Here is a 25,192-nt window from a genome sequence, read left to right as displayed (position 1 = left end):
CATTTCAGTAGAGTTCTTAGTATCTCTTGTACCACCTCTGACATTTTATGTGCATTGCATTACACACATAGTGATTACACCTAGGTTATACCTGTAAGTGTAAAATGGGGTGTGACCTAAATATGTGTTATAAGTTATACATTGTGCATTTAGTGGTGTTTCTACACACACACAAACCTATATTTTATACACATATAAAAGTTGTGGATGTTGTATAAGGGAGAGAACATGGATAGCACTGTGACCCTAGGCAATCACTCAAATTTGTTCATTCCTCTTTATCATCTCTAAAATGGGGAAATACTGCTTGCTCCTTCTAACCAAGTGATTATCTGAGGATCAAATGAGATCCTGAAACTAGCAAGGAGTCCTGTGCATACCTTTTTTTGCCAGCTAATGAGCTGTAAATACATATGATGTGTTGGCATCACCTTTTACGGAGTAATTAATGCTGTATCCTGTGTATCCCAGTTGATGAGCCAGTCTTCCCTGCCATCCCTTGCTTTTTTTTTTTTTTTTAAGATTTTATTTATTTGAGAGGAGAGAGAGAGAGCAGGAGCAAGGGGAGGGGCCAAGGGAGAAGCAGACTTCCTGCTGAGCGGGGAGGCCCATGATGATGATGATGATGATGATGATGATGATGACCAGGACGACAACGAGGATGCTGCTGCTGCTGCTGCTGCTGCTTCGATGTGGGGCTCGATCCCAGGATCATGATCTGAGCTCCCAAAGGTAAAACTGACTGAGCCACCCAGGCACCCCACCCCTTGCTTTCTCATCTACTGACCAACCTTTGTACTCTGTAATATGCACGAGTCACAGGTCAAGAATTTAATAGAAAGCAGGGGAAAGCACAGAAGGAAAGGGAATGAGTGGGAGAGGCATTTTTACAAGTTTTACAATAGTGCCATGTTGTTTTACTACAAAACAATCACTATTGGCTCGGATGGGAGGAAACGAGGCCTTTTTTACACTGTTGGTGGCACGTAAATTGCTATCACGTTTTGGAGAACTAGTTATTACATTGGAGATCAGTATAGCAATCCCATTGTGTAATAAAAGAATTAAAAAATGGAAGCTCATATTTATACCAAGATTCAGCAGAAAAAAGGCATGAAAAGATGACAAATAGTTAGCAGTGGCTGGCTATCCCTGGTGGGTGGGTGTGCCTGGGAGGGGAAGTTTCACTTTTTACTTTATATTCTGTGTGATTTGAACTTGTCTACAAGCATTTATTTATTTATTAAAACACACACGCACACATACACACACACAGACACACACAAACCCAAGAGAAGTGGAGAGCAGAGGCGAGCTCGATATGCACACATCAGCTGCACTTCTGTTTCTTAATCCTTGGCTCCTCTCTGCAAGGCAGGCCTGCAGTCCCAGGAGGGCGCTGACCCCTGCCTGGCAAGCCCTCCGTGTGCTGTGCTGATTGTAGTTCACTATGAGTTGCTTAAGCAGCAGGTTCCCGGTGGCTGGTCAGCTGGAACTGCTTCATGAGGACAAACAGGAAGGATTCAGCTGCCAGCGCAGCTCACTCCATTGACCTCATTGACAGAAATAAAAAAAAAAATTAAGTCTTAAAATGTTGAGGGTGAATTTCATGCTGTTCATAGCTCCCTCAAGACCCTGTCTGGAGAGGGGAGTGAGTCCCCGGCAGCCCTGTTAGGTTGCCTTGGAGGAACCCTTGCGCATGCAGACATTACAAGCCCCAGGTCCCGGGTCCTGACAACTTGCCCTCGGGCACTTGCTCAGGACTTTGGTTCCATAGGCTAAATCTCATGGCGACCCTGTTCCCCTGCTTGAAACTGGAACCTCCTCTCTAGCGAAATAAGCCATCCCACCATTCTTGCAGCTTAAGTTCTCTTATGCAGGATGCCAGCAAAAGCTCAGGGCAGAGAGATGAAGGGAGATGGGAAATCAGGTGAGCATTCCTGGTAGATGGATAGCAAATCCCTGCTCTCACAGTTTTTAGCCGTGCGGCCGTAGACACATTACTTCCCCTTTCTGGGCCCGAGTTTCCTTCTCTATAAAATGAGGAAAATAAACCTATCTGCCCTATAGGGTTGGGGGGTCCTGCTACCCAAAAGGGCTTAGTACTATGTGCCTGAAGAGAGGAATGCTCAGTAAATGCTACAGGTATGTGTGTGTGTGGAGCCTCATTAGCTTTTACTTCCCACTATGGCGGTGGTTCAGAGTTTGGGCTCTGTTATTTACTACATGTGTGACTTTGGGCAAACCTCTTTGGGCTTCAGTTTTGTTTTTGTTTTTTTAAGATTTTATTTATTTATTCATAGGGACACAGAGAGAGAGAGAGAGAGGCAGAGACACAGGCAGAGGGAGATGCAGGCTCCATGCAGGGAGCCTGACGTGGGACTCGATCCTGGGTCTTCAGGATCACACCCCAGGCTGCAGGTGGCTCTAAACTGCTGCGCCACCAGGGCTGCCCTGGGCTTCAGTTTTGTCATGGGCAAAATGAATATAAGGATTCCCCTCTCATACGGATCTTGTAAAGATCAACTCGGATCATGCACAGAAAGCGGTAGAGTGCCTGAACACAGGCATTCAGGAAATGGGGGCAATTACAATTTGCTGATGAAAAATCAAAAGTTCCCTGTAAAACATATGAATTCTGCAAAACCACCTCCAAATCCCCGCCTGCCCTGGGGACGCTCAGGGAGTGAGCTGCTGGTTCCAACCTGAAATCTACTCCTGAACTCCTGGGCTGTAAGATGTTCCTGTCTTTATCCCCTTCTTTTTTGCTCTTCCCGCTTTTCTTTCTCTCCCTGCCCATTCCTCTCATTAGTCCAATTAGTAAACGGTTGCTGTCACTTCAGGTCAGCCCCAGGCCTGGAGTCCCTTGTGGATGCGCTGTTGTGCTGGGGAAGTGAGGCGATGGGGAAGTTGCAGGGGCACCCTAATTTCTACAGGGCAGTGGAACAAGGAACGGAGGCTGGCAGCAGATGGACCTCCCTGGGCCCCTGTTTCTTGGGACATCAACAGGATAATCAATGAGAACTTCATTATGCAGAGTGAGTCTGGTTGTTTGGCAGAGCACCAGGGTCCCATTTAGGGACTGGAAGTTTCTGGCCTGGAGATAATGATCAGCCCGAGGCCTCTGGCTTTCTTCTGCACACTAGCTTTCAGCTCCCCCTTGAACAACTGTGTGCACATGTACACGCACGCAAGTGCACACACACGCATACACCCATGCAGGCACACATACAAGTTCCCTGGGCTTTTAGTCAGCTATAGAGTTTGTGAGTCCATTCCAGGCTTGGAAGGCTGGTGAGCAGGGTGAAGCTGGAGAGCCCAGAAACGCGCCACTGCTCCTGCTGATTGCTGAGAATAATCAAACCCTGAGGTTCCCAAGGGCCTATTAAATCATTGCAAGTGTCTCAACCACAGTGACAACAGGTTCCCCCCACGTCCCCGCCCCCAACCTTGGGAGGATAAAGAAGCAGGCCTGGGGAGTGGCCTAGCCAACTGAAAAATAAGATAATGGGACTAAGAAGCTCCAGCAGTCCAGGGACAGGTTGATTTGTTGGGAACACAACGGAGTCAGCATTTTAACCACCTCCCTGCCAACCCTGTGGTGTAAAACTGGAGTTTATGCTGAGGATAGAGGAGGGGGAGCGGAGGGGGCATGGTTTGATTGGGAAGTTGGTTCCCCAGCCAGTTACATCATACATACCTATTCAGGCACGTATTTAGGGAAAAGGGGGTTCCTATCAAACTCATTGCACTGACACCTGGCTCCCACCTGCTGCCCTTGTAGGCACTACTCTTTGCCACCTAGAATTATGAGCTTCCATGCTGACCTAGGCCCAAGATGAATGTAGAGAGTGCCACATTTTCTTTCACTGCTCTGACTCCCCACAGCACCAGAACACATAGGCTTCATATAATAGACTTCACTGAAGGTCTCAGAGTGTGGTTCTCAAAGTATGGTCCGTGGGTCAGCCACAGGAGCATCACCTGGAAACGTGTTAGTACAGGGTTCTCCAGTGCTACCCTAGACCTGCAGAATCAGATATTCTGAGAGCCAGCCCAACAATCTGTATATTAATAAGCCCTTCAGGTGATCCTGATAGTTGCCGAAATTTAAGGACCATTGCTTTTGGGGATAACTTGAAAAAAATTATAATGGAGGGGAAGAGACTAAATTCAAACAGAACTGTAAATAGGACTGTTTAAAAGCCTATAGGAATATATAAAAGGTTTTTCATAGAGTTTTGCTTCCCAATCTGGGGGAAGCAAACATACATTGGCAGAACCTCCATACAGAGGTTGATTGCTGCCCTTATAAAAACAATCCAGGGATGCCTGGGTGGTTGAGCATCTGCCTTTGGCTCAGGGGGTGATTATGGAGTCCTGGGATCGAGTCCCATGTGGGGCTCCCTCCATGGAGCCTGCTTCTCCCTCTGCCTGTGTCTCTGCCTCTCTCTGTGTGTCTCTCATGAATAAATAAAATCTTAAAAAAAATCTCTTAAAAAAATCAAAAACATATGTTCGTGTGATCTCTCTCTCTCTCTCACACACATATACACCCATTCCCCACCTTCTCTTCACAGAGGCCACAATATTCTTGAATTTGGTGTTTATTATTCACATGCTTTTACTACATATTTACTACATGGTATTTTTTTTGCATATTTTTGACTGTGTATTTTGGACATACCAGATATATCTGCTGGCAGTTCGCTTTTTTCCATTTGCCATTAAGTTTTGAGATTTATTTTTGGTGCTACTATATCTATCTATTTTCTTGGTGGACTTTCAGGTTGATTCTAATTTTCAACTATCATAAATAATGCTGCAATTAGCACTCGTGTATATCAACGTACAAGAGTTTCTCTAGGAAATATGCCTAGGAATGGAATTACTCTATTATTGTAATGCGCATCTTCAACTTTACTAGGTCTTTCCAATTTATTCTCTGAAGTAATTATATTCACTTGAGCGGCTATAAAAACAGGGTACATGAGTTCCTGCTGCTTATGGCCAACATTTGGTATTGTTAGACTTTCATATTTGTGTTAAATTTGATTTGTGGATGTGAATGGTATTTATTGGGGGGTAGTTTTAATTTACATTTATCTGATTTAATTTACATTTACATTTATCTGATTACTATTAAAGTTGAACATTTTTTATAATGTTTATTTGGTTTCTTTTCTGATTTCATGTTTATTTCCTTTATTTGTGTTTCTATTGGGTTATCTTTTCTCTACTGATCTGAGGAATTTTTTATATACTCTGGGGATGCATTATAAATATCTGCTTTCAGTTATAGCTTCTATTTTTACATTATTTATGGTGTTTTGTGGTATAGATGTTTTTCATTTTATCATGTAGGCAGATTTATCAACATTTTTCCATCTTATTGGTGCTCTTTGAGTCATGGTTGCAAAATATTTCTGTATCTGTGAAGACTAGATGCTATAACAAAGAGACCCCAAAATGATATGTGTTAAAGAACAGAGACATTTATTCTCTCACAAAAGCGGTCCCAAGATGAGTAGTCCCAGTTGCCGAGGTGGCTTTGCTGTACATGGACATTTGGGGAGACAGATTCATACCATCTCCTGGGTTTGCCATCCCCTTGGGCACATCTCCATCTTGTATAGCCAAGTTGGATTGCCATATTCAAATTCCAACCGGCAGGAAAGAAAAGGAAAACATGGAAGAGGCATAACTAATGTCAAGTTCCAGAGCTGCAAGTGGCAGTCAGCATTTCTGCTTATATCCCACTATAAGAAATTAATTTCATCTGCAAGGAAGGCTAGAAAATGTGCCCAACTATGATGTGATTATTATGGAAGAATAGGAGAATAGATATCATGGGCAAAGAGTAGTTTCTTCTCTACCCTGAGGTATTTATTCTATTAGGGTTTTATTTTTGTTAGAATGTAAGTTAGGGGTCTCTTTTATATTTTACATTCTGGTGTATTTGTTGATTTGTAATGTGACCTGCATCTTATATCAAGTTTTCCTGTGGGCGTAACTTGATTTCTGGAATCCCTATGCTGTCCTTTTTTTTAAAAAAAATTTTTTTAAGACTTCATTTATTTGAGAGAGAGAGTGTGAGAGAGAGAGAGAGAGAGAGAGAGAGAGAGAGAGAGAGAGCGCAAAAAGTGCACAAGCAGGAAGGAGAGGGAAAAGCAGGCTCTCCACAAGCAGGGAGCCCAAGATGGGGCTTGATCTCAGGACCCTAGGATCATGACCTGAGCCAAAGGTAGACACCCAACTGACTGAGCCACCCAGGTGCCCCTAATTTTTAATTTTATTTATTTTAAAGATTTTATTTATTTATTTTAAATATTTTTATTTATTTAGAGAGAGCACACATGCTAGCAGGGCAAGGGGCAGAAGGAGAGGAAGGGGGAGACAGAGCATCTCAAGCAGACTCCATGCTGAGCATGGAGTCCAGTGTGTGGCTCAATTTCATGACCCTGAGATCATGACCTGAGCCAAAATCAAGAGTCAGGCACTCAACTGACTGAGCCACCCAGATGTCCCTTTCTATTTTGTTCTTGTTGTTTACCCGTATGTCTTGTCCCCAGTTTCTTAAAAACTAGAGTATTATTATAAGTCATATTACCTGGAAGGATCAACCCTTTGACTTAATTATTTTTTTATAAAAATAGTCCTGGTTTTTCTTGACCCTCTGTTCTTTATGCTTTTAGAATCAACTTGTCAAGTTTCATGTCAAAATTTTTTATTGGAATTGTGCTGCACTTATGGATTGATTCATTTTGGCAGATTTGTCAGTTTTAATCTATTATAAAATATAACATATAGAAAAGTGTAAAAAAATAGAAATCTACACTTTGGGGATCCCTGGGTGGCGCAGCGGTTTGGCGCCTGCCTTTGGCCCAGGGCACGATCCTGGAGACCCAGGATCGAATCCCACATCGGGCTCCCGGTGCATGGAGCCTGCTTCTCCCTCTGCCTATGTCTCTGCCTTCTCTCTCTCTCTCTCTCTCTCTCTCTGTGTGTGTGTAACTATCATAAATAAATAAAAATTAAAAAAAAAAGAAATCTACACTTTGGTTATAAAGTAAAACCATGTAACTGCTCTCCAAGTCAAGAAACAGAATACTACTGGAACTCCAGAAGTTCCCTGTGTGTTCTGTATCAATCACAGTTGTCTTCCTTCTGTGTAGAGGTCATCACTCTTAGCTTTCATAAGAATCATTGCTTTTCTTTCTTTATAGTTTTACTGTGTATGCATTCTAAATAAATATTTCTTTGTTTTTAAGCTTTATATGAAGAAAAATAATATTTGTGATTTGGCACAATAATTAGCACTCTTGTGATTTGGATTTTGGGCTCAACATTATGTTTGGGTTGTTTCTAGTTCTTGGCAATTATAAGGCTGCTGTCTACATTTTGGTGCATGTATCCAGGTGGTAAGCATGCCTATCTCTAAGGTGTATACCCCAAAATGGAACTGCTGCATTGTGATATATGTACATTTTCAGATATATCTTAGATATAACCCCATACTGTTTTGCAAAGTGGTTACACTAATACCTATCCCCATTAGCTTTGATAAGACACCTTGTTGCTCCATTTTCTTACCAACACCCAGGATTGTCAGGTTTTGTAATTTTTATCAATCTGATACATGTTGTGGTATTTCATTGTGGCTTTAATATTTCACATTCCTTTTTTGAAAAAAAATATTTCACATTCCTGACACATAGATTAAACAATGTATCATGTGCTTTTTGGCTATTTGTATTTTTTTTATTTTGAAGTGCACCTTTAAATTTTATGCCCATTTTTCTTTTAGGTTGTTTGCCTTTTTCCTATTGATTTGTAGGAAATCTTTGCAAATTTGAGAGACTGTTGGTGATGTATATTGTATCTTTTACTGGTGTCTTTTGTGACTGAAAGTTTATTTTGATGTCTGCATATTTTTCATTCTTTTTTATGATTATCTTTTTCTGTTTTAAGGCATTCTTTTCCTTTTTTAAAAAAAGATTTTATTTATTTATTATTTGACAGAGAGAGAGAAAGAGAAAGAGAACATGTAGTTGGAGCAACAGGGAGAGGGAGAGGGAGAAGCAGGATCCCCACTGAGCAAGGAGCCTAATGCAGCCTCTCTCCTAGGACCCCGGGATCATGACCTGAGCTGAAAGTAGACGCTTAACTGACTGAGTCATCTAGGCGCCGCTTAAGACATCCCTTTCTTTTTTTTTTAAAGATTTTATTTATTTATTCACGAGAGATAGAGAGAGAGAGGAGCAGGCTCCATGCACCGGGAGCCCGACGTGGGATTCGATCCCGGGTCTCCAGGATTGCGCCCTGGGCCAAAGGCAGGCGCCAAACTGCTGCGCCACCCAGGGATCCCTTAAGACATCCCTTTCTATTCCAAAATGAAAAAGATAGTTTTTGTTATTCCCTTATAAAAGTTTCATGGTTTTACTTTTCATTTTTAGGTCTTGAATTGATTTTTTTGTGTGTGGTGTGAGAAAGGATCTAGTTTCATTTTTTCCCTGTATGATTATCTAATGATCTCAGCCCCATTTATTGAAAAGTCTATCCTTTCTCCAATGATCTCCTCAGCCCCTGGCAACTACCATTCTATTTTCTGTCCCTATGAATTTGACTGCTTTAGATACCTCATGTAAATGGAATTAACCGTATTTATCTTTCTGTGACTGGTTTATTTCACTTAGTATAATATCTTCAAGTTTCATCCATGTTGTAGCCTGGGTCAGAATTCCCTTCCTTTTCAAGGGTGAATGATATTCTTTTGAGTGTATATACATTTTCTTTATCCATTCATCTGTTGAAGGACACTTGGGTTGCTTCCACGTTTTAGCTGATTGTGAATAATGCTGCTATGAACATGGGTATGCAAATATTTCTTCAAATCCTTGCTTTTAATTCTTTTGGGTATATATCCAGATGTGGAATTGCTGAGTGGGAAGATAACTCTATGTTTAAGTTTTAAAGGAAATGCCATACCATTTTTCACAACAGCCGCACCATTTTACATCCCTACCAGCAATGCATAAGAGTTTCAGTTTCACATCCTCACAACACTCTTTACTTTTTGTTTTTGTTTTTGTTTTTGTTTTGTGGGGTGCTTTCTTTTTGATAATAATCATCCTGATGGGTGTAAAGTGCTATCTCACTATGGTTTTGATTTGCATTTCCTTAATGATTAAGGATGTTGAGCATTTTTTTTTATGTGCTTATTGGCCACTGTATATCTTCTTTACAAAAATGTCTAAGTCCTTTGCCCATTCTTCAATTTTTTAAAATTAAGTTGTAGGAGGTTTTCTTTAAAGTTTATTTATTTATTTATTTATTTTAGAGAAAAAGAGAGAGATAGCTTGAGGGGGTGGGGAGGAGGAGCAGAAGGGGAGGAGCAGAGGGTGAGCAGACTGCACCAAGTGCGGAGCCCAATGTGGGGCTCAAACCCACAACTCTGAGGTCATGACCTGAGTTGAAACCAAGAGTCCGATGCCCAACAAACTGAGCCACCCAAGTTATAGGAGTTACTCCAAGTTATAGGAGTTATTATTTTTTTAAAGTTTTTTTTCTTAAGGTTTTATTTATTCGTGAGAGACACACAGAGAGAGGCAGAGACACAGGCAGAGGGAGAAGCAGGCTCTCTGCGGGGAACCCAATGTGAGACTCCATCCCAGGACTCCAGGATCACGCCCTGAACCAAAGGCAGAAGCTCAACCACTGAGCCACCCAGGTGTCTGCAGGAGTTATTTATATGTTTATGAGATATAGGATTTACAAATATTTTCTGCCATTTCATGGGTTGTCTTTTCACTTTTTTTGCTGCACAAAAGTTTTTAAATTTTATGAAGTCTAGTTTATCTGTTTTTTTATGGCTTTAGATTTTGCTTCAATGAAAAGTAATTATTATCATTATTTCCTCTTTGCTTTAGCGGGAAAAGGAGATTGAGGAAGGAGGAAATGGAAGGAGGCAAAACGCATTCTAAATAGATTTGTGCTGCTTCAGTAAGAGCAGAATGAAGTTTTTTGTTTCTTTGTTTTTTGTTTTAAGTTCAGTAAGAGTGAAGTTTGTTTCTTTTTTAAAATTATGCTTTTTATGTTAATTCAGTATAGTTAACATACAGTGTGATATTAGTTTCAGGTGTACAATATGATGACTCAACATTTCCATGAAACACCTGGTGCTCATCACAAGTGCCCTCCTTAATCGCATCAGCTATTTCACCCATCCCCCCCTCCCCTCCCCTCTGATAACCATTAGTTGTTCTCTGCATTAAAAGTCCACTTCTAGGGCAGCCCCGGTGGCTCAGCAGTTTAGCGCCGCCTTCACCTTCGGTCCAGGGCCTGATCCTGGAGACCTTGGATTGAGTCCTGTGTCCTGTGTTGGGCTCCCTGCATGGAGCCTGCTTCTCCCTCTGCCTGTGTATCTGCATCTCTCTCTCTCTCTGTCTCTCTTGAATAAATAAATAAAATCTTTTTTTAAAAATCCATTTCTTGGTTTCTTTCTCTCTCCTTTTTCCTTTGTTCATTTGTTTTGTTTCTTAAACTCTACATATGAGTGAAATTATGTGTATCTTTTTATTTTATTTTATTTATGATAGTCATACAGAGAGAGAGAGAGGCAGAGACACAGGCAGAGGGAGAAGCAGGCTCCATGCACCGGGAGCCCGACGTGGGATTCGATCCCGGGTCTCCAGGATCGCGCCCTGGGCCAAAGGCAGGCGCCAAACCACTGCGCCACCCAGGGATCCCATGAGTGAAATTATGTGTTATTTGTCTTTCTCTGATGGACTTATTTCACTTACCATTATACTCTCTAGCTCCATCCATGTTGTTGCAAATGGCAAAATTTCATTCTTTTTTAGGGTATGTTATATGTATATATAATGGAATATACATATGTATATGTATACACACACACACACACTCTGTATCTTCCTTATCCATTCATCTCTGGGTGGACACTTGGGCTGCTTCCATAATTTGGCTATTGTAAATAATGAGAAACAGTGGAGTTAACAATAATTTATTCAGTCACAAATATTCATTTGCTATCTCTTATATCCCAGACACTGCACTTAGCACCAGGGATATAAAATGAGTATAGAGATATCTTACTTAGGAGGACAACTAGAAAAAGTTATTTTCAACACAATGGGATGGAGTTGACAAATATGAAAATATATATATAATGCCATGGACTGTGGTTGAAAAGTGGAGGTGGAAACTACTGAATGCCTGGAAGAGTAAGAGAAATCTTTAAAGAGGAAGAACCTCAAAAAGTAAGAAATGTCTGGCTGGAGAAGGTAGGGTAGGACAACCTCTAGAAGGAACAGCATGTACAAATAAGTATAGACATGCATGGACCAATTTATGAAAGGCAAATAATTTCCTGTGGCTGGAATATGGAGAACATGGTGAGGAGATCATGGGAAATGTGGGAGGTAGTTAGGTTGGGCCCTGACTGTGGAATCTTCAATGGTAGAACAGAGAATTTGGAATTTGATATTACAGGCAATGTTAAGTCATTAATAAAAAGTATGTTTTTTTCTGTTTTCCAAACTAATCCATGTTCTCTATAAAACATTGGGGAAAACACCAAAACCAGAATAAAAACCACTGGGAACACCAAATTTTTTTTTTTTTTTTTTTTTTTTTTTTTTTAAGATTTAAGTAATCTCTACACACAATGCAGGGCTTGAACTCACAACCTCAAGATCAAGAGGCACATGCTCTACTGACTGAGCCAACCAGGCACTCCTCAAATCTTTCTTGCAGGGAAAAACTAACAACATATTTATATCACTATGCTGTGGAAAAATAGTTCTGGCAGAGGGGTGAGGACAAGAGATGGGTTCAGAGGTTACTGGATTAATACCCATGAGAGAAGAAGGTCTGTACAAAGACAGTAGCAGTGGGGATGGGAAGAAGGGAAAGATTTCTGGCATTCCTTAGGGGAAATCAATAAAGCCCAGTGACTGATTGGATTTGGGAAGTAAGAAAGAAGCAAAAGTGTGAGTGATTTTGGGATATCTAGTTTAGGAGAGTAAAATTGGCTAGATTAGTCAGCTATGCCTTAGCAAAGAGCAAAGTCCTGAGAAAATGGGAGATGGGGCAGATAAATTTTAAGGGGATGGTGTTTATACAAAGGTCTGTTGTTTATAGAAAGTTTCTGCAAGAAGGGATCCAAAATGAGTAGTCTGGAATTGGTGTGGTCTCAGGTTTATGGGCTACACTGAACTCAGAAAACTCGGCCCAGGTACTTGGCACCCAAGGATTAATAGGACAATTTTAGGACAATGAATGTAAAAACTCTTTATTCCATTGTTAATGAGAAATTGATCATTAAACTTGATTAATAACATGTATTTGTTAAATCTAGTTGGACATATGTATGGGTCTTATTCTATGATTCTTCTATTGCTATAAAATAAAATTTCCATGCTAAAAGTTTAAAGAAAAAATTTTAGGTAGTTTTTTCTAGTAGAGAGTAAAATAATATTATCATCTATTCATTTATCAAACATTTATTGTGTGTCTATTATATGACACGTACTGTGCTAGTCTGTATGGGGGATACAAGAGATAGAAGATGTATATAAATGCTATCAGAATGGTAAAAAATAATGTGCAGAAGGAATTAAGAACTTGGAGGGTCTCCTAGCTGGTGTGACTTGCACAATTTATTGGTGAAGACACAGGATAAAGAGCATGAATTTCTATTGTGCCCATAGGGAAGCTCTGAAACTATAATTCAGAGAGGTACTAAGATACTGCTGCTTATGCCTGTTTTTTTTTTAATTAATTTATTTATGATAGTCACAGAGAGAGAGAGGCAGAGAGAGAAGCAGGCTCCATGCACCTGGAGCCCGATATGGGATTCGATCCCGGGTCTCCAGGATCACGCCCTGAGCCAAAGGCAGGCGCCAAACCGCTGCGCCATCCAGGGATCCCTTATGCTTGGTTTCTTAGTGGAGGTTGTTAAACATGCTTAAACAGCCAGGAAGGGAAGAGAAGAGTAAGTTTCACGCTGCTGTCTTGGCTTTTAAAGTTTGGTTCAGATTGGAGAATTGCATATGTCTTTGATTCCAAGAAACATTTTGAACTTAAAAATGTAAAAAAGGGTTTTAAAAGCATAATTGTAACTCCAAACCTGCCACGGAAAGATTGATTTCAGTTACTTCCTAGGACAACCCTATGACCTAGGCATTATCTCTCTCTCTCTCTCTTTTTTTTTTAACCTGTTCAGTCTTTCAATTCGCAAGAGTCAGAAAACCCTTAGTAAATGCCAGTCTGTCTCTGCTCCAGGTAACTTGTGTTGAAATAGAAACAACACATCCAAAATGGAGTCACTTGTGCTGAGCCCCACATCAGCAAACCAAGATCAAATACCTAACCTAATTACAGTTTTAGCCTCTCCTGGGACTGTGGTTTCTGATCAATGAGTCTGGAATTAAACCTGGTCAGCACTGGTGAGTTAATGTGCCTGATAGACCCCCTCTCTCCTCACCAAAGGGGGTAACTTTTTGCTAGAAACTTTGTTTTTCTGCCCCTTTCTGCCTACAAATGCCTTCCATTTAGTACATCCCCCCAGAGCTCCTTTTTTACTAGCTGGGTGGAATGCCACCTGGTTCATGAATGTTGCATAAAGCCAACTAGATCTTCAAATTTACTCAGTTTAATTTGTTCCCAACACTTCATTTAACCTCTCTGGGCCTGTTTTCTTATTGGCAATAGCCGTCTTGTCAATTTTAACAGTCATTCAGATACCAAACAAGGTAGCAGATGCAAATGCTTTTTGAAAAGTGTAAAAGCGGGATCCCTGGGTGGCGCAGCGGTTTAGCACCTGCCTTTGGTCCAGGGCACGGTCCTGGAGACCCGGGATCAAATCCCACGTCGGGCTCCCGGTGCATGGAGCCTGCTTCTCTCTCTGCCTGTGTCTTTGCCTCTCTCTCTGTGCGACTCTCATAAATAAAAGATTAAAAAAAAGTGTAAAAGCACCACATAAGTGAGCTACCACTCTTATTCTCAAAGTCTTATTCATAAACTTGTTATAATAAATGGCCGAGTGAGCATAAGGTGGTCAGACTTTGCTCTTCCCAGTATGTTTTTCATAACCTCTGTTTTAGATAAATAAAAAAATTTTGTCAGACCCAGCCTTCGCTTTGTTGACTACTTAACATCCCCTTTTAATGTCCCCTTTGCTTTTCTGAGTGTGAGCATCTAGGACAGCTTCTCTAAAACAGAGGACAGCAGGGTGTTTTCCTTAGAGATATGCCTCGTAGGTGCAGTCCCATCAACATTTATTAAACTCCAAGCTCGAATAGAGGCTGGAGGAACCGGGCACCTGGGTGGCTCAGTGGTTTCTGAACGTCTGCCTTTGGTTCGGGGCGTTACCGGGGTGGTGGGATCCAGTCCCACATCAGGCTCCCCGCAGGGAGCCTGCTTCTCCCTCTGTCTCCCTAGGTCTCCGCCTCTCTCTGTGTGTCTCTCGTGAATAAATAAAAGCTTACAAAAAAAGGAAAAGAAGCTGGAGGTACACAGATGAATAAACAAGGCCTCTGCCTTGCGGAGCTCAGGGAGTCCAGCCGCTGATGGTGATAACAGGCTTCCTGTGAACAGGGTGGGGACTGCCGGCCACTTGCAGGAGCGCAGGAGCTGCACCCAGCGGGAGGGGGCAGAGGCGGCCCCAGCTGGGCTCTGGAGCCAACACCAGGTTACCAATCTACCTTCAGAGTCCGCGATGAGGACGGTAGCTCTTCTATTATTCCCCTTTCTTGGAGCCTAGAAAAAAGATCCTTTTCTACTACCCTAAAGTAGATAACGCCCAATCAATCAGAACGCGACTCGCAGAGCTCTAGCCGCTGCTCCTCTTAAGGAGCCACTGCGCCCTCCAGCGGAGGCTTGGCGGCGGAGCCCAGAGGGGCGCTGCAAGGGGCCGGCCACCTTAAAGTCCTCCTTAAGAAACCCCCACTCACCGGCCCCGCCTCTCGCAGAGCCCCGCCCCCGGCGCGACCTCGTTCCGTGGCACCGATTGGGTGGCTCCTGTGCGTGAGGACGTTGCGTCGCGGGGCGGGGCGGGGCGGGGCGGAGGAGCGTCGTCCGTAAGGCCCGTGCCGTGTGTCCCCGGCCGCCGCCCCCGCTGCTGTGCGTATCCGCCCCTCTCCTCCCTTTAGAGGCTACAGGCGACCGCCTCGCCCGGGGTGGCCGCGCAGCCGCCGGACGTCGCCGCCGAGCTGTCTCTTCTGGTTGGCAGCTCTTCTCGGCTGGGTCCGGGTCGGGGGGCAAAATGGCGCCGGCGCCCCAAGGCGCCCGGGAGGAGCCGCTGCTGGGTCGTGGGTCCGGACCGCTTTCCCGGCTCCTCGTCCTCGCCCCGGCTGTCCTCCTCTTGCTGCCGGCCGCCCGGGCAGGCCTCTGCCCCGCGCCCTGCTCGTGCCGCATCCCCCTGCTGGACTGCAGTCGCAGGAAACTACCAGCGCCGAGCTGGAAGGCGCTGTCGAGCCCGCTGCCCCCTGACGCTGCCAGCTTGTGAGTAGACTTGACGGGCGGGGGGTCCAGAGGAGAGGGGGCTCCCCCTCCACGGGCACCCGAGGGAGACACGCTCGGTCGGAGGTCGCGGTCGGGAGCTTGCGTTCTGAAGAGAAATGCCATTACAATGTCGGGAACTTTCTTTGTGGTGGAGTGGGAGCCTCAAAAACCTGCAGTCAGGGTCCTGGAGACTCGTGCGAAACCGGGGTTAAGATCGTGGAGGCCGAGGAGTTGGGGATTTCTGGGCCGGGAGGAGCTGGGATGGGGACGTTGTGAGGGGCGCTCTGGACCTGGGCGCCGGCCTTCACTCTGATCCACTCTGGACGGTTGGAGATCCTCGCCTGTGTTGGGCTGCATCATCCAGTGTGTAACTCAACCTGAATGCTCCGCAGGTACGTGATTTTACCGTCACGTTCGCCAGTGACAGAAGAATGGTCCTTTTGTCTCTTGGTTCCGATTTTGGCACGTCTGGCGATGTAGTTTTGATCCTTCAACTACAGGGTTGCAACAGCCTGTGTTAGGGGGATCCAGTACCAACCTGAGAAAATAGCTTTATAAGTAGCGTGTTGTTGTTTTTTTTTTTTTTTTAAATCTAATTCAGAATTCACTGTAAAGAAGGGAAGGAACATTCTTTCCCAGATCATGCGATGCTTTAATTGTTTTCAGTGCATTTGCTTGTGGTAAAGAAGCTAAAAATCAGTTCTCTTTGTTTATGTGTGACAAGCAAGTGCAGCGATTGGAGGAATTCTTCTGGAGACTCCTCTGCTGAGTGCTCATCTTGACAGGCCTGTGTTAGACAGTGGCACCTGGGGAGCTCATTAGTCTGAGGCAGCCTGCTGGCATTAGAGCAACAGTAGGTGTTAAATGCTTCAATTATGGGGTTTCTTAACCACTAACATACAGTTATTTCTATGCTGCTAACTGAGCAACGAATTTATTAATTAATAGACTTCTGATAGAGTCATCTCTGAAAAGAGTGTCACAAAAAAGAATGGTGTGAAGGGGGCTGTTTGGATTTTTCCTTGCAAGTAAAATGCAAATAGAAATTCTCTCTGCTGCAGAGTTTAAAGCATTTAAACCTTTACAAATACAGGTTAAGATAGATGGGAAAGAAAGCTACTTCAGAATTTCTTTGAGAAAATTAAGGTAACTTAAATGACCAAATGTTGTAGTAGCCTAGTAGATCTATAATAAAACGAAATGTTTTCTCTTGTTTTATGGTAGTGACGCCTGTAGCTAATTCTGGTTCTGTTGATCCAGATTTAATTTAAAACCTGATTAAAAAAAAAAAAACAAAAACAAAAAACAACCTGGTGTCATTGAGCAGCATAGTCTGAATTGAGCCTAGCACAGCATCTTTGTAATACAGCAAGTGCCTTTTTCTAAGAAATTCTTGGAATAGCTACTTGATTATGATAGAATAAATCGGGTGCAGGTTTAAAACCAACACAACTTTATCTGTAATTGAAATAAATGTGGCTTACTTTTAAGATCCTTTAAGATCCTCTATTGGTAGGTAAACAGTAATTATGAATAGTTTTATGTAAGATACAATTATTTTGTGTCTGAGTTTGATTTTTGTTGAATCTAGACAGATTTCCTAAAGCCAAATGACATCCCAAATTCTAAATGTCCTGTGATGAAATTGACATTTTCAGTTGAAGTAAAGTGCCTTGGAGAGCAATTCTGTTGTAGAAATGTAATTGGATGGAAATCTTACATTAGCAGAACTCTTAGCATATTAAAACGTCATGCTTTTTTAAACTGAGAAATATAACATTCTCCAGTAATTGCCTTCAGCTGTATAACCACTAGGTACACATGGTTTTTTAAATGTAATTTTTGAATGTTTAAAGTAGATGTAATGCTGCAAATACATTAGTTATTCAAATTCAAATGCTGAAACTTGTGGCCATCATCAAAAAGATTATAGATGAAATCCATTAATTTTGCTTTTTGAAATATATGTGTATCTGTGCCTGGTTCCTGGTACAGAGCTCCTGAAACCTTTGTAATTTCCTAAATGATAAGAGCACTAGAAGTGTCTTGTGTTCTAACATTCGGTCTTCGGCCAATTCCTGACACAGAGCTTCTAAGTCCGTGATACTTCCTTGGTGATGGGAGTGTCTTTTGACCTAATGAGGTGACTCTTGGCTTCTGAATAGCTTCTGGATGGGAGCCCATCACCAGAAAGACCCAAGCCATGATTAGAAGTTTGGAACTTTCAGCCCTATCCCTATTCTCCTGGAAGGGGAGAGGGGCTAGAGATTGGGTTAATAATTGATCATGCCTATATGATTGACTTCCATAAAATCCCAAAGGTGTGGACTTGAAAGAGCTTCTAGGGTGGTGAACATATCTACATGGTGAGGGTGGCATACCTCAACTTTGCTGGGATAGAAGCTCCTGCGCCAGACCCTTCTAGATCTCACCCTATGTATTTCTTCTCCTGGCTGGTTATCTGTGTTTTACCATATGCTTTATTAGATAATAAACCAGTAACTGTAAGTAAGTATTTTTCTGAGTTCTGCGAGCTATTTTAGCAAGTGATTGAATCCAGTGAGGGGGTCATGGGAATGTCCAATTTGTAACCAAGTCATACAGAAGTTGTAGGTAGTGGGGACCCACTACTTGTGATTGGTATCTGAAGCGAGGTGGGGGACAGGCAGTCTTACAAGAAAGATCTTACGTCACGAGGTCTGCGTTAACTCCATTTAGTGTCAGAATTGAATTGAATTGAATTGCGACTGGTGCTGGAGAATTGGTTGGTGTGGGAGGAAAAAAAACCCACATGTCTGGTGTCAGAAGTATTATGTGTGGAGTAAAAGGAAGAAATAGGTGACAAAAACTCTTGGGCAGGCTTTTGTCGGACCTCTGAAACTTTCCTGGGCCATATGTACACATCCTTGTAAAATGTAGTTTTAGCAGGAACCCCTCCCCTTATCTGATTGATATCTGATTGAGTTCTTCCTTCTACACACTCCTGAAGGTGATGTCTGATTCCCTTGCCTGTTTTCAGCAAGAATCTTTTAGGCTGTTTAGTTGGAGCCCCCTGAACCCTGATGTTTCCTCTTAATATATTATTTTCCATTCATTGACCCCACCCTTCTCTTTAGCTATAAAGTCCCTCTTGCCCATGCAGTATCCAGAGTTGAGCCCAATCTCTTTCCTCCACTACAAAAGTTTACAACCTCAACCCCCCACCCCCAAAGTCTTCCTTACCATGCTTTAACAAGTATCATTTTTCTCCTTTTAACAGTTATGGTTGCCTCAACTTGGATAGGATCAGATTCATCATTGGACCCCCAGACCTCTCACCCAGGACCCTAAGTGCATACCTTTGAAGACTTTATATCTTCACTCCTGACTGATTGATCGGGGATCCATTGGTGAGTCCGACTCCTGAACCATTGCTCCGGACAAATGTCCGTGGAAGCTGGTAAGGACAGATTTTGATTCTTAAGAGTCTGAGTATACCTTAGAAGATGAAATAGAGTCCCAGATAAACACAGGTTGGGTTGGAGTCCCATGTTTGTAAGAAGCTCAGAGTGCCAGGCACAGCTGCTTGTAAGAAACTGGGTTAGAATTCTAGGTTTCTTTGTTTGAAAGCTACCTACCAGTCTGGAAATATCTTCTTCCTGGCTTTTTTTTTTTTTTTTCAAGAGTAGGGATTATTTCCTGGAACTCTTCCACCTCTCTCCCCCCCATTGACTCCTTGTCCTGGAAGTCTCTCTTTCTGGCTGTCTATAACACCTCTTAGTTTTCTGTGTTAAGTCCTGCTTTTTCATGGGAACTTCTCCTTTGACTCGAATATCCTTCTTGAACCCCTGCTAACTATGTTTTCTGCCAACTCTGTTTACCTCCATTTGTGTTGGCATGCTTTTCCTGAGAATAATAAAGAACTTCATTGGCTTCTTTGGGAAATTTGAGATCTCCCCAAATCTCCTTGAAGAGCTCTCCCTTCCCATTGCTGCTCTTCCTCCTTCTTCCTCTTACCGCCTCACCTCAGTCTTCCCTCCAGTTCTGTTGAATCTTTCTTACATCCCCCTCCAAATTCCCTCCTCCTCTCTACCTCTGCCAGATCTTTTTCCACCACAGTCTTTATGGTCACTTGAATTTTGGCCCCTTGCCCTCTACTGGGGACTGTCAGGGGACTTAGGGACGCCCCCCCAAAGCAACTACCTGACCTGAAAAGGAAAAAAGCTAATTGGAAATAGACTGGTTGTTTTGGTCAGTTGGATGAGCTTTGGAGACATCCAGACAGTTGCTAGATGTCTCCTTGGTCACTCATTTGAAATTTGGTCCACAACCTTCATAAGATGACATGTCAGGGCGAGAGAATGTCTTGAAGGTGGTCTTTACACACAATTGGTAAATAACATTAACTTGGCCCTGCATTTCCTAGAAACAATTTGTATAAAATAGGAAGTGGAGAAAGACAACTGATTATTTTGTATAAGCCAGTGAATTGTATTACTATGTTTTACAACTCATGCCTAAAATTTTAGAATGGAAACGGTAGCTCTTTGTGTTTGTGTGTGTATGTATGTATGTTGTACTTGTAGTGATATTTTTCTACCTCTGGATGATATTACCAAATTAATTTATAAAATCCATTAAAGGAGTTTTTTTTTTTTTCATTAAAGGAGCTTTATTCAAGCTGCCTTAGAGGTGAATGAGCACTTACATAAATTAAGTATTCCTGAAACTCTCAGAAATAGAGAAACTAATCCAGTATTTTGTTTTTTTAAAGATTTTATTTATTTGAGAGAGAGAGTGTGTGCATGCATGAGCGGGTGGGGGAAGGGTTGGGAGGGTGGGGGAGGGGCAGAGAGAAGGAGAAGCAGAATGCTTCTATTAATTACTAATTAGTAATTAGCTTATGTTACTAATCTACAGAATGCTAACATATGACAGGCCACAATTGTCTATTTCATAGTTTTCTCTGTAAAAGAAAGTTTATCAATGGGCTAAAGATTGTAATCAGTGTATGTAGATAGAGCTATTAGAAACCATAAAAATAATATGAAACAACTTTGTATGCAAAGTATGCAAGACATGAAGGCATATGTTTTTGTTCAGGGAAAAAAGTAATTTTATTCTAAGGTAGACTGACTGGTTGTTCCAGAATGAGAAAGAAGAAAAAATATAGGACAAAAACTGAATGGATATTAGAAAAATGATTATAGATGTACAGAACAGGAATTTTATGTGTGGTCAAGTTTCTGAGGTTAAATAGATTTATTTATAAGTTAAAATTGAGGGATCCCTGGGTGGCGCAGCGGTTTGGCGCCTGCCTTTGGCCCAGGGCGCGATCCTGGAGACCCAGGATCGAATCCCACGTCGGGCTCCCGGTGCATGGAGCCTGCTTCTCCCTCTGCCTGTGTCTCTGCCTCTCTCTCTCTCTCTCTCTCTCTCTCTTTCTCTCTGTGTGTGTGACTATCATAAATTAAAAAAAAAAATTAAGTTAAAATTGAACTGTAATATCAAGTGTATACTGATGCAAAACTAGAATGTCAAAGTTTTCTTGGATTATTTGTTTTCATTAAAAAACTGTAAAAAGATTTTCCTTTACCTTTTATGTAATTTGCCTAGGAAACGAAGATTTTGTGTCTAATTAAAATAATTTCCTGAGCTGCTTATGTTCATCAGGTCTCTGATTATTTTTTTAAAAGATTTATTTATTTTAGAGAGAGCATTTGCATGTGCAGTGTGCAGGGGGTGGGAAGTGCAGAGGGAGAGGATAAGGGGAGAAAAAGCAGACTCCCTGCTGAGCATGGAGTCTTACTATGGGCCCAGTCTCATGATGCTGAGATCATGACTTGAGCTGAAATCTTGAGTTGGACACTTACCTGACTGAGCCATACAGGTGCCCCAAGTCTTTGATTACTTTAAAAAATTGAGTCTTTTCAATACTATAAAAGCTAAGATTTTTTTTCCAACTGTGTAACTCTGTATTTGCCTCTGATCTCTTTTTATCACTTTATAAAAATGAATATGTACTGTTTCACAGTACCTGTCAAGTGGCTTTTTTTTTTTTTTTTAAGATTTTATTTATTAGAGAGTGAGCATGAGCAGGTGGAGGGACAGAGGGAGAGGGAGAAGCAGACACCCCACTGAGTGCTGAGCCCATTACAGGGCTCCATCCCAGGACCCTGAGATCAAGACCTGAGCTGGAATCAGATGCTTAATGGACTGAACCATGCAGGTGCCCCATACCTAGTCAGGTATTTAAACCATTTGACATTTTTGACAACTTACAAAATCAAAATCTCAGTAGAATTTTTTTTTTTTTTTTTTAAGTAGGCTTCATGCCCACTGTGGAGCCCAACACAGGGCTTGAACTCAAGACCCTGAGATCAAGACCTGAGCTGAGATCAAGAGTTGGACATTTAACTGACTGAGCCACTAAAGCACCCCTAAATGGAATTTTTTGACCTCAAACTAACTTTGAAATATTCCAGAGGGTATCTGAAAAAATTTGAAAGGATTTGTTGCTCACCCTGCAAGAGAGATTTAAACTAATGAGGTTTATTTGTTATGTTTAGATTACATGAGAAGCATTGTCAAATAAGAAATGACAAACCTTCTTAGGTTATTTTTGTATAGATATATGTTACTAATGGTATTCCAGAGATGTTTGAAATTCATAGTTGTCCAATTTAGGATGTTAAAATATTATATGATACAGAAATAACTTTCTTTATCAAATAAACTCTAATCAGAATTTTAACCATGACTATAAGTCTTTTTCATTCACAGACAAGTTGTTTTATTTTCATTCTTCTCTGAGACTACTTATAATCAGCTATAGGCAAGAATACTCCATATTGGTATCAACTGAATAGTTTTAAGACCATGCATTGGACTAAGAATTTCCAGAACTAGTGAAGAAGCTGATGGATTCATAAAACTGCTAACACAAGATCAGCAGAATAACAATTAATTACATGGGACTGAATGAAGACTGATAATGATGGTTACATTTTTTTATGACTCTTTGCTTGAAGCAGTGCTGGTTCTTTAATGTTTTTCAGATTTAAAGAACTTTTTTTTTTCTCAAGCAGTCTGTAGCTTACAATCCGATTATACCTTCGTCAACAGATATGAAACAATTACTTTTTCTCCCTGTCTGATTCCTCCAGAATTTGGAAACTCTTAGTGCATGGTCTTATTTTCATGATACTAAAGTTATTTGTGTAAGTTGAACAAGAATCTGTTCTTGTAACAGGATACAGTTGGAAACATTGGTTTTATTACTAAGGCTTTGACTGGAATGTTATCTTTGAGAGTGACATACATAGAATCTGGTTTAAGGGACTAAGGTTGCCCTCATGGAGCTGGTGCTCTTGGAAAAACTGACCTACTCTCTGCCTTACAGGGTTCCCAGTGTTATAGGTGAGTAAGGAAGGTTACTTTCTGGCAGGCCCAAAAATCTCAGGCTGTCTTGGGGACCTCAAGGAAAGAGAAGTTCACTCAGATCTATAGGTATGGGAAGATGAAGTCTGGTGGCTAGTTCCTACATTGGCTTCCTAACCTCAAGATACTTTTAAAAGTTGAATCTGAGATTTCTTTTGAAAAGTTACCCCAAAACAAACTCAGAAAGAGGCTGTATGGGCAGTCACCTTTCTTGATGCACCTATGTAAATAATCAGGACAGATCTAATGAGATCAGGATTCTGTTTTTAAAAAAAGAATTAAAAGGTTGACTGTTAAGAGAATATTTTTTGTTTCAGTACAAAACTGTAGTGCACCCTTGTGGGTTCTGTCTTGCACACTTTGCCGGTCTACCAAATCCTCAACTCTGGTTTCCTTCAGTGTCTGGCTATAATTTTCCAAACTAATGTTTCTAGTTTTTCCTCCCACCCTCCTAACTTGGCATCACCAGAAACTAAAACTGCCTTTTTCCTGAAACCCTGCAAGCTGAAGCTGGATGACCAGGAAAATTAATCAGATGGCCACTGCTACCCTTCATTATTTAAAGATGCTTTGAGCTCAAGTCTGAAAATTTCAGCTGGTTGCCCTCTGGACTCAGAAACTGGGTTTCTAATCTAACTATTAATTTTTGTTTTTCTTGTATTTCCATAGAAGCTCCCCTCATTAAATGCCTGACTACTCACATTAAATGGATATCCTCTTATACCAAGTCCCAACAGAAGCTTCACCTGGTCCTTAATGGACAAAAGGCTACTAAACAAGAGAATAGACTTACATTGTTCAGAGGAAAGAAGAATGCCTCTTTCCTTGAGCAAGAATAAAGACTGACGAAGATTCTTTGCTTGACTAAATTTCAGAATTCTGAACTTTCATCTAGGCTCATCTGTATACGTACTTGTAAAATGCAGTTTTAGCAAGAACCCTGCTAAGTCAAGTGTAGCAAGAAGCCCTCACCATCAATATCCAATCACACCCTTGATATCTGGTTGGTTTTCTCATCTTCGAACATCCTCCAGGTGATGTCCAGTCACCCTGGCCTGTCTTCAGAATCCCTGTAGATCTATTTAGCCAGAACCCACCTTATCCCTGTTTTTTCCTCTTAGTGATTTTCCATCCACTGATTTTGGCTGACCACCGTTCTCCTTGGCTATAAACTCCCACTTGCCCATGCACTATTTGAAGCCCAGTCTCCCCCTCACTGCAGAATGTCACCACATTGATCCCTGTACCTGAAGAGAAAACCTGTACCACCTTGAATAAAATCTTCCTCACGAGGTTTTAACAAGTGTCATTGAATATTTTTTTCCTTTTAAAACAGGGAGTTCTTCCTAGACATTTGGTGTCACAGAGGTGAGATTTATTAGAATGGCCTGGCTCATGGAAATGTGATTTGGGAAGAGAAAGGGTAAAAGGATGGGAATGTGGAGCCATTGATTCCTGGATGGGCCTGTGTTCACCTATGGTATGAGCAGCAGCTGTGCTGCTCTCAGTTACTAAAGATAACAGTTACAAATGGAATTTAGAGATGGATCCAATTCCTAGCACTTTGGTTCACTGGATATGTAAGGAAATGGAAACTAATAAGGATAGGTGAAGTGTTAAGTCCTTTGGCTGTTGTTACCTGTGATACCTGAAATGAAATTAAAATAGAGTTCTGGGTCAGACCTTGATGCTAGACCGAGATCCGATTTCAGCAAATCTGAGTTTTGGCTACTAGACTCAAAGCTGACCCCCTCAAGGGAAAAACTGCGAAGACAACAGAAAGTTACCTCTTAAACCTCTGGTCGTCAAGAAGACCATTGGTGTAGGGGGAGGGCAAAACCAAGAAACTATTGAGACCAGGAAATACTATTTGAAGGAATTGTTTTCATTTTATTGATCAGTAACATTAGTTTCCTGAAGAACCTTTATTAATTGTGAGAGTAATTAAGTTAGGAGTAGTATCTAGTTTTAAATGCTGCAGTGTGGGAGACCATGTTTGGGTTGGTGCAGGATCCACCAGCACATTATGGAGCAATCACAGATAGCTGTATGTGATCCAGACACAAAGCAAGTTACTCTTTAGAGAACAGCCAGCCTGGTGGACTGGATAAAAGTCACTCTAAGTAAGGTCTGTTTACCCTGATAATGGGTACTGCCCACCTGGCCCTATAAATGCCAAGTGGAACACCTCCAGTGAAGCAGATGGTATGCTTCATATATAAGCCATATGAGATTTTCTGTATGAAAT

The 25,192-nt window shown here is 41.7% G+C and overlaps 1 protein-coding gene across 8 annotated transcripts in view; it reads left to right on the top strand.

Annotated features, from left to right (window-relative positions):
• The first annotated feature begins 714 nt into the window (after positions 1-714).
• LRIG2 (leucine rich repeats and immunoglobulin like domains 2) overlaps positions 715-25,192 on the top strand; it is an 80,691-nt gene continuing 56,213 nt past the window's right edge. For 2 of the 8 annotated variants that reach the window (XM_055312288.1, XM_055312287.1), the window contains exon 1: positions 15,101-15,525. In XM_055312288.1, coding sequence (XP_055168263.1) covers positions 15,287-15,525 — 239 coding nt within the window. In that variant the 5' untranslated portion in view covers positions 15,101-15,286. The other 6 variants (XM_055312290.1, XM_055312291.1, XM_055312294.1 and 3 more) reach the window with 6 other exon arrangements.

The sequence above is a fragment of the Nyctereutes procyonoides genome, unplaced genomic scaffold, assembly GCF_905146905.1.
Source record: "Nyctereutes procyonoides isolate TBG_1078 unplaced genomic scaffold, NYPRO_anot_genome, whole genome shotgun sequence".
NCBI classification, from domain to species: domain Eukaryota; kingdom Metazoa; phylum Chordata; class Mammalia; order Carnivora; family Canidae; genus Nyctereutes; species Nyctereutes procyonoides.
Note: the sequence above shows the minus strand (reverse complement) of the source record. Positions and strands in the feature narration are given on the sequence as shown.